The sequence below is a fragment of the Hydractinia symbiolongicarpus genome, chromosome 3 (genome assembly GCF_029227915.1).
Source record: "Hydractinia symbiolongicarpus strain clone_291-10 chromosome 3, HSymV2.1, whole genome shotgun sequence".
NCBI lineage: Eukaryota > Metazoa > Cnidaria > Hydrozoa > Anthoathecata > Hydractiniidae > Hydractinia > Hydractinia symbiolongicarpus.
This window is the reverse complement of record NC_079877.1, coordinates 16,055,244-16,065,290: the sequence shown is the minus strand read 5'-3', so window position 1 is coordinate 16,065,290 and position 10,047 is coordinate 16,055,244. Positions and strand designations below refer to the sequence as shown.

General features: G+C 32.3%; 1 protein-coding gene across 1 annotated transcript; it reads left to right on the top strand.

Annotated features, from left to right (window-relative positions):
• The first annotated feature begins 4,886 nt into the window (after positions 1 to 4,886).
• On the top strand, positions 4,887 to 7,849 carry LOC130635438 (putative tyrosinase-like protein tyr-1). The gene is made up of 5 exons (XM_057444770.1): positions 4,887 to 5,511; positions 5,978 to 6,007; positions 6,847 to 6,960; positions 7,181 to 7,324; positions 7,498 to 7,849. The coding sequence occupies exons 1-5, from the start codon at positions 5,436 to 5,438 to the stop codon at positions 7,770 to 7,772; spliced, it is 639 nt and encodes a 212-aa protein (XP_057300753.1). The 5' UTR covers positions 4,887 to 5,435; the 3' UTR covers positions 7,773 to 7,849.
• The last annotated feature ends 2,198 nt before the right edge of the window (positions 7,850 to 10,047 follow it).

Sequence of the window (10,047 nt, the reverse complement as noted above, 5' to 3'; positions counted from 1 at the left end):
TCAAAACATTTTACCAAATAATTTTTTAAAGTATAAAATATATGCAAAGAAATGAATCAAAATGTGCACCAAAAATTTTAAAAGTTTCTATCCTCTTATTTTTGTGAAAAGTTTTGGCAGACACAAACTATTAGTCAATGAGCCTAAAATTGATCACTTTTTTCCAAATTTATTTTACCGAGAAAGCAATAAAAATAAATGAAATGGTTGCAAAATATAGGAGAACACTATATATAAAACTTCTGGTTAATTCAAAATGGTAAATAGCTTGATGGGTTTGGAACATGTTATGTAAATGACTGAAGACATCTACAATTTCCAATCAATTTTTCGACATTTTACATCAATTAACCGACATTTCACATCAATTGGTCGACATTTTACATCAATTGGTTGACATTTCACACCAATACACGATTCTCGTAACTTATTGCGCAATGTTTAGATTTACATGAAAAGGAAGCAGGACGTGGAGCTTTAAGCAAATTTCAAATAGTCAGAGTGAAGGACCTTCTGATTTTAATTCCCTTTAGACAAGTTTTAAAGTTTACGTTTTTACGGACAAGCAAGACAAATACAGACCTTAGGTGAAGAATTCAAAGTATGGTTAAAAGATTTTGTACTGTCATATGCAAGCTATATTTTAATTTCAATCAAAAGATACCTCTACTTAAAAAGTTTGGAATGGATTGATCCACGACTTCGTGCCTGCCTTATTTTACCTGCCGATATCCGCATGAGGTCTGGGGATTATAAACAACACACGTCACGTGAAGATCGTCTAAGTTAGTCGAAGCTAATGAATGGCGAGCATAAGGCAAAATACCAATAATCCACTTACGCCTCCCTTTACCTTTACTTGGAAATGTAAATAAAGATATTCCTGTTTTTATTCTTTTTCCTTCTTGCTGTGTATAAAAAGCATTTTTCACACAGGCAATAATTAAAGCACTTAAGTTTCCTTCCGGACAGTTTTTACTACTTAAAGCAACAAAACTTGTACCGTGAGATATTTGCAAAACTGATTCTAATTACGACATTGTGTATACACGAAGGGAATTTTGCATTGTGAAGTACCAGCTGTTGTTTTAGCTTGTATGGAACTGAAATTAACATTAAAAAAACGTTGTTTGTTTTTGTAAAACACTTCGCTTGTGATCTTCATGTACCCCCTCCGCTTTATTCCGACATTATCACGGTATAAGTTACGAGAACGGTCTATTGCTCGAGATCACATCAATTGATCGACATATCACATCACGCGAAAGACATTTCACATCCATTGATCGACATTTCCCATCAATTGGTCGACATATCACATCAATTGATCGACATTTCACATCAATTGGTCGACATTTCGCATCAATTGACCGACATTTCACATCAATTGACCGACATTTCACATCAATTGGTAGACATTTCACAACAATTGATCGACATTTCACATCAAACGATCGACATTTCACATCAATTGGTCGACATTTTGCATCAATTGGTCGACGTTTCGCATCAATTGATCGACATTGTACAACAATTGATCGACATTTCACAACAATTGATCGATATTTCACATCAATTGGTCGACATTTCGCAACAATTGATCGACATTTCACAACAATTGATCGACATTTCACAACAATTGATTGACATTTCACAACAATTGATTGACATTTCACAACAATTGGTCGACATTTCGCATCAATTGACCGACATTTCACATCAATTGGTAGACATTTCACAACAATTGATCGACATTTCACATCAAACGATCGACATTTCACATCAATTGGTCGACATTTCGCAACAATTGATCGACATTTCACATCAAGCGATCGACATTTCACATCAATTGATCGACATTTCACAACAATTGATCGACATTTCACATCAATTGATCGACATTTCACATCAAGCGATCGACATTTCACATCAAACGATCGACATTTCACATCAATGATCGACATTTCACAATAATTGATCGACATTTCACAATAATTAATCGACATTTCACAACAATTGATCGACATATCACATCAAGCGATCGACAGTTTACATTAATTAATCGAAATTATAAATTCAATGGTCGACATTTTACACTTAGAGGGCGATGGTTACATATTTCAGGATATGTTCTGCACACATGTTTTTTTTCTTTAATCCTTTACCGAAATATTCAGACAATGGAACTTTTTCGTCCATTTTGCAAATTTGTCCCAATATATTTTTAAGGGAATTGTTATTTTGTGTGGACATATTTTAATATAGATTTCCTCACATGTAAATTTGTTTAAAAATCATTTAGATGTAGCGAATTTACGTACGAACATATTTTTCACATTTTCATACAATCTGTAGCGTATGTATAGCGTCTCCATATTTCCTTTCGAACTAGTGTTTGGATCGATTTTTAATGTGCATAGCTACATTTTTAATATTTTGGGTGTAGGGCTATCACACTAATGCACGTCGACTTTGTACTTTGCTAAACTCTGTAAAGTTTTATAATGCGGTGTACCCAGGCCTATTTTCCTTTTTCCCAAAACAGTTATTTCCCAGTTGTATGTGGCCAGCATCTCGAAACACTCATAATGTGTGTTGAGCACGTAGAAGATTGTGTGTGGCCGTCAAGCGCTAACTTGTTTTGCCCAGTTAAAATTTTTACAGGAGAAGATTTCGCAGATCAAGAAAAAAAAAATAGAAACCTATGAGAATCTTTTTTGTTTTATTTAGGTTATTGGGGTCAAACAAAGTCGAAGCAATGGTTTTCTGCTGTTTTTATATTATTGCGTCTTAATATACCAAAGAGAAAAACTAAGAAGCCGTAAAGACCACGTTGAGTAGCAGTAATAGTTAAAGATACCCATTAATTAAACCGCGAAATCGTGAAATCATTAACTTTTTACAACCGAAATCATCAGTTGCTGCAAAAAATTCACCGGATTCTTGCCTTTTCTTGCCCTTGACTTTGTCTTTGTAAACGTAATGGTTTCCGTACCAATTCTGTTTTTCTATGTTTTTGTTTTTGCTCACTTTTTCCAACTCATTTGCATAATGTTACGGAAAATATTAGGTGAATAATAAATAATTTAATTTCATCAAGGCGCATGCAGAATTTAATGTCCGTAGGGGTGTCCAACCCTAGCTTAAATACGGTAAGCATATTGCATGCTAACTGCATGTTGCATTACATACATCAAGACGTTAAATTCAGTGTGAAAAACTGGAGCTTTCTTCGGCGTGTTCCCGCATTTATGGCCAGCAAGCAAACGTTTAATGTTTGTACTGTGGATATTCAGATCAAATGCAGTAACAGTTGAAAATTGATGTTATGACAGGGTGGGATTGCAAAGTGCCTCAAGTCGAGGGGTTACAAATAGGTTTAGGATTACAAAGTGCAACAAAATGGGTTACAAAGTGCGATGGGATTACAAAGTGCCACGGAATTACAAAGTAATACACTACACAAGTTGCAGAAGTATTTTTAAGATGCCACTGAAAGAATTACTGAAATTTGGACTATTTCGGAGAACTAATTGTTGAACTGGTAGTTTATATATACAGTTGACTTTCTCCAATTGGGAAAAATTACAGTTTGAATTACATAGAAATTCGTGTTATAGAAAGTTGCATTTTTTGAAAACATTTTGGTTAAACTAAGGGATTAAAACGAAAGAAACAACGAGTTTTCTCAATCCTTCAGCCATCCAAATGAAATGAACCATACGCTTGCCTTCTGTGCACTTCTCCTGTTTATAAAGATGAGTCTTGTTACACATAATAGTCAACAAAACAATCAGAGTTTGATGACTGCATCATCATTCAAGGTATAATTTTTACAACTATGGATTTGAAGTTTTTGTTCGTACTACATGTTTTCGAATTACAGAAAGAATAATGTAAAGAATATCCACGTTCCATTTAAATTTGTTCGAATTATGAAGATATTTGAATTACAGAGATTCGAATTAGTGAGCGTCAACTGTAGGATTTCATGATTTTTCTAAGTTCATTGTTAGCTATTTGATTTGTCAATATAATAATTTTGTTAGAGAATGGTCTAACATTTATAGCGAAATTGAAGATTGTGTTCAAAAGTAATATGGGGTATGGGAGGGGAGGGAATACATGATCCATAGTTTGACAACTTTATTCGTGAATAATAATTTCAGATTAAAACTTGTCGAAATTATTTGGAATGTTTCAATACAATTTAAAAAAAATGAATCAAAAGAAAGTGATACACGACAAAATTTGTCGAATTTAAGAAAAGGAATCGTGTATCGCCCTCTTTTTTATCATTTTTTCGGCATATTTTTAGTAAATTTTATTTCTCTACAGTTAAGCTTGACCACCTTAGAACGAGGTTTTTCAAACTGTGTCAAACCAAGTGTTGTGTTGAACCTAGCTTATTTTGCAGCATTCCAAATTGCTATTGTTATTATTTTAGCCGGGCCTGTCTTATGAAGCTTGTGAAAAACCCAGAAGTGACTGGCTAATTAAATGATGGCCTCTACAAAGTCTATAAGTCATGTGCCAGTAATCAGACATGGCCAGTGGTCAATCAAAGTCAACTTTCACCTGTCAATAGATACACTATAACAATCAATAGATACACTGTCTTAAGTACGACAAGGTCGCGAGAACAAAAATACTAAAAATATTTTCTAAATAAACAATAAAGTGAACACAATCTTTCCCTCAATAATTTTTTCTAGAAAATAATTCTGCTGGACAAAAGTACGAATAGCATCCTAAACCTTCGACAAGAGGTTACCTTCGTTATCTCGGTATAAGAAAATCAAATTCATAAACAAAATAAACAAGAAAATTGAAAATCATTTAAATTTAGCGACGTTTTTTTTAAAGCAGTCCCACAGCTCGGAGGTTAAGTGTTACGGGGAATATGATTAATTGGAAAATATGCATATTCTCAGGATGTTATGTATAAGGATGTAGAGTTAATTTTCAAATTTATCACTGTATTCCTGTAACAATAAACCTGAGGTTCATGTTCTACATTCTTAAACTGAGTGAAAGATAAGTGTTATTGATTAGTGAGTTCCATGTGTACACAATCAACTTTGTTCTCATTCTTACCACACTGACTAAAGCAATACAGCTCACATTAACTATGGGAACAAGGTTGTCTGTTTTAATGACACTTTAACAAAGTAGGATCATCCTAACAAATCTTGTTGACATCACATCATGTTGCGAGGAAAAGTTTTGAACGTGACCTCGATTCTTTCAAGCTTAGGAAATGTTTACATAAAGAATAAAGACAAATATATCTAATCCCTATTAACTCTTTATGTTTCATGGGTGTCATTTATATAGCTAGTAAGCAAAATATGTTGAGAAAGTAATCGCTGGGGAGATATATTGCGTGTCTGTTTGATTCAATAAAAGAAAAAAAAGCTGTTGGAACGGTCACGATGAATATCATTTTTACAATCTCATTGTTGCTGTTGTCGATTTCATGCACACGTGTTTTCTCTGCAGCGTTGACAGGTGAATAATTTGTTTTGACTTCCTGCATTTTTTTCAAAACAAAGTAAATCGACTTTATGTCATGAATACCTTGAGGAGAAAAATCAACTTGTAATATAATAACTTGCAAAAGGTCGAAATATTAGTAAAGGAAATATTACTAAAAGAAAAACAAAAATGCTGAACGACCGTGTATATGTGTTTTAATTATTAACATACGTTCACATGAAAATGTCATTTAAAGAACTTTTAATATATAAACGAAACAATTTTGAACACGACTTTTCAAATATGCCAGTTGGTATGTTAGAGGAAATATGATCAATTGGAAATTATGCATATTCTGTAATGTATAAGGGTTAGAATTAGGGTTTTGTTATTGTGCATTTTAACCTCTTAATATGCATAATTCCCAAACTTATCACATTCCTCGTAAAATATATACTTTAATTTTGGCTGATTTTACATTCTTTGTTTTGTGTTTTAGATTCGACATCTAACAGTAAAAATAAAACTGGTAAGTTGAATCCTTCAAAGTTGATATTTTGCGCTCTAATTTTAAAGTTTACTGAGTTGTGGATGAGCAAAACAAGGAAAAAGAAAACGACATTTTTTCCCCGATAGAGGGAAAGAGCAGGACAGAAGAGGGGATTAGGGGGGAAAATAATTTCAAATTCGGTAATTAGGGAATGTGTTGGTAAGAAATAAAAATACAAAACATGTTTTCTAACTACACCTTTTTTTTATAAAAACTTTTTCATAATTCTTCAAGGCTTTTTTTACATTTTCTTAGCCACAAATGCTGTCCTTATTTTTTCAAAATAAAGGGAAATATCGCGGATGATGTCATATTTGGGATTAAAAGAATGTACGTACTAATAAAAAGAGAGAAGAACAAAAAAATCATAGAATCACATTATTATGTTCTTGAAAGAACTATGGCTAAAAATGTTCATGTTCTTGATTGTTCCTAAAGTCTCGCTCTCAAAATTCTGATAAATAAGATTTCTATATAAAAAGTTTTAAATTTATAATACAAAAAACTAAGTTGACGGTGGGCTCAATTTGCTACCATTCACTTTTAGCATTGTTCAAATTCTTAAGTTCCGGTAGGATAATTGAGAAAAAATCAATACTGATTTGTCAACTACATTGAATCATATTTTGTAAGCTCTTATTCGGCATTAAAATCACCTTTTTGCGGAAAAATTCATAAATTCATGTTATTAGTTATTTTTTAAAAGATACAAAACTTTGAAGATATTTTATTGTTAAAAGTTTAATATATAGGGTTAAACCTAGCGTAGTATAAGTGTGCTCTCATTTAACAATGTAAACAATGGTTTTTCTTTATAGCATGCGAAGATCACAAAGAATGCAACTATTATTGGTCACGTGGTTGGTACACATGCGCAGTGGGAGCAGTGCTGTACGATTATTGTCCGAAATCATGTGGATATTGCGACAAAGGTAAAATGGATTTGCGGATTTTATAGACCGTCGGTTAGAAAAATAATGTTACAAGAAGTGTTAGAAAATATTACAAAAAGTTGGCGAGGATGGAACGCATCGAATCAACCGTATAAGGCTATTGCAATTTGATAAATAGTTACATGCCACTTTTTGATACAGCAAATGTATTAAAACAAACAAAAAATATTAGCATTTATAAATATCATTTATATTTTAGATCCCTATCCAACTCCCCGTCCTGGAGAGTTATGTAAAGACTATGAACCGCTATGCAAAAATTGGGCCAAATATAGGGAATGCATCTACGCCCAGAAATTTACTGAAAAATATTGCCCTAAAAGCTGCGGACTTTGTCCTGAAGGTATGATATAATAGAAACTACTTTCTCTTGGGTGTATTAACAATGATTTAGAATATTGATTTTTTAAAAAATATTTTGTATAGTTATGTTTTCTATGGCCATTGCTTTGTCACAAAGAAAGATAAAGACAATATTACCATGTCTTTTAGCTTGCAAACAGGGGTTATTTTTAGATCGGAAAAAACAAATATATAACCAATTTTGCGTGGACAGTACAAATCTTTGCCAATCAAAAGCCAAAAGTTATGGCTGTCTCTTCCAGCGCAAGTTTATGTCAAAATATTGCAAGAAAATATGCAAGATGTGTTCGTCTTACAGTAGATGTAACGATGAAGACAGCTTGTGTAATTGGTGGAAGCAAAGAGGATATTGCTCTTTGAAGAATTATAAGGACTACATGAAAAAGAATTGCAGGTACAGTTGCGATCTTTGCTACCAACAGCAATGAAAGAAAAGATATTTGTTTATTGATTGTACATATGAAGTAGAAAAAAAAGTAAGCAAGAAAATAACAGATGTTTTGATTTTCTATGATATTAGTATATAATCTTCAAATAACTACTCTGTTATTTCTTTACTTTTGTTTCATTAACAGTTCTAAGGACCAGGGGATCGGGGTAAGAATCCTCTTCCCCAATAAAACCCTAACACCCCGAAGCAAGAATATCGTCTTTAGATTTGTTGTTTTTTTTACAGCATAAAAAAAGCGTAAAAACAACAAACGGGACCTGCAAAAAAGAAGAAATCAATAGTTACTAAAAATAGAATTTATACGCATTGTGTTCACACGGAAAAGTTTTTTTGGGGATTGGTTTGAATCCGTATATATTTCCTAATCTAAACAGGCAGTAACACATACAAAGGTGATAATTGAAATATGTATAGGTTATAAATGAAACGAACTAATTCTTTCAAACTATTACGTTTTCGTTTGAATTCATGTGCTTAAGCGTATTTCATTTAGGGTTTTTTGAACATCTTATGACTGGGGAGAAACCACTTCCCCTGTCCATAACTTTTGATAAGCTTTTCCAAATTAAATCAAACTTGACACACCTATAGTACATGACAAAAAGAACAAAATGGCTGCTGATGTCTTCTGTGACGTCACCGGAAGCTTGAAATTTGTCCAAAATATCACTATCTGTTAAAAATTCAAGTACAGTAGACGTCCGTTAATTCGAATGCCACTTAATTCGAACTTTCCGTTATTTCGAACAAATTGCCAAGTCCCTTGAGTTTGGTTTAATAAAGTTTTACATTTTGAGTTGCTTAATTCGAACTCCGCTATTTCGAACATTTCGCTAATTCGAACAATTTTTTCGTCCCGAGGCTGCATTATGCTCGTCAATTCGAAGTTTTGTGTATCGATAAATAAAATCTAAATATCTATCTAAATAAAAAAAAAAGTTTTCATTTTTATTCATTTTTATTGCAGCAATGGTGGCAAAATTTCTTTCAATTTATCAATTAAATTGGAATTTCCAATAAAATTAAGTTTACAAGGAATTTGGAGGCCTTGCTCATCGCAAAGCAAACAACGGTAAAAGATTTTTATAAAAAATTGTACTAAAGTTTTAATAAAGTTATGTTAGCATAAAACCTTTAAACGTTTATCAAAATTCTTGTTTTTTCTCAACTTCCGATAATCCGAACATTCGTTAATTCGAACAAATAATTTAGTTCCTTGCGTGTTCGAATTAACGGATGTCTTTGTACTTTAGTTCTAATTCGAATTTTAACATTCTGTTTAACGTTTCTGACAGTTGAATAAAAATTAATTAACATATTTCCAGTTTTTACATGCAAACTAAAAAACGCTGAAAAATGCCGAAAATCCGATTTTTTAAAATTTTGTGTGACACCCAAAAATCGGGAAATCGGATTAACTACATGCTAAGAACTACAGAATGATTCCCCTTGGTGAAGTAAAGTTGTGCTGTGAGTTTAAAGTTCTAATGAGAATCCTAACAATAGTTAATATATATGAGGATTTCAATTTAAGGAGTGGTTTTGAATACTCTAAGGTCCTGAGAGGTATGGATTTTAAAAATTTGGCATGTAAGTATCATAAACATGCAGTAAAAACGATATAATGAAAAACCGATTTTAATTTCTTTTTTGCATATGGAACGAGAGATTTTTATCTTGTTTCCTTGTACACTTGGGTATACCTCCGTGCTCATAAACGGAGTAGAAGACTTGTTACGCATGATAAATATAGGTTCTAATTTTCTTGAAAACCGTGATATAATGTTATATGAATGTTCATTTATCAACTTTTGTCAAAAAAAAAAAAATTCTTTTGGTCAAACTTGTGTTCGCTTGTTACAAAAAAATGATTTTGCCCAACTGATTTGTTTATACTTTGATGAACTTTGACTAATTTTACTAAGTAAGCAACTCCAAGTAAATATATACATTTGTAGAAACAGATAAAAAATATGTTTTGACATATATTTCCAACCATTTTCGTTGTCAAAATAGATTAAATAACATTAGTTACCACAAAAACAGATCAACTAAATCTCACTGTGCTGGATCACAGACACAGTTTATGTACACATAAATCCAAACACGTTTGACGTAAATTGCTGATCAACGAATTTTTGTTTGGTTTTATTGTGTTTACATATAACCTAGTTACGTTTTCTTCGAGGACTCTTTATTTACATTGCGCATGGATCTTTTATACTTTTGTACAAGTTCTTTGAATTTCCTTC

What these genes read in the sequence shown, in the direction of transcription:
- LOC130635438 (XM_057444770.1), top strand. Translation starts at nt 5,436, where the DNA reads ATGAATATCATTTTTACAATCTCATTGTTGCTGTTGTCGATTTCATGC. An exon ending in TAACAGTAAAAATAAAACTG is followed by an intron (nt 6,008 to 6,846) that starts GTAAGTTGAATC and finishes TTTTCTTTATAG; the next exon opens with CATGCGAAGATCACAAAGAA. An exon ending in CTGCGGACTTTGTCCTGAAG is followed by an intron (nt 7,325 to 7,497) that starts GTATGATATAAT and finishes GGTTATTTTTAG; the next exon opens with ATCGGAAAAAACAAATATAT.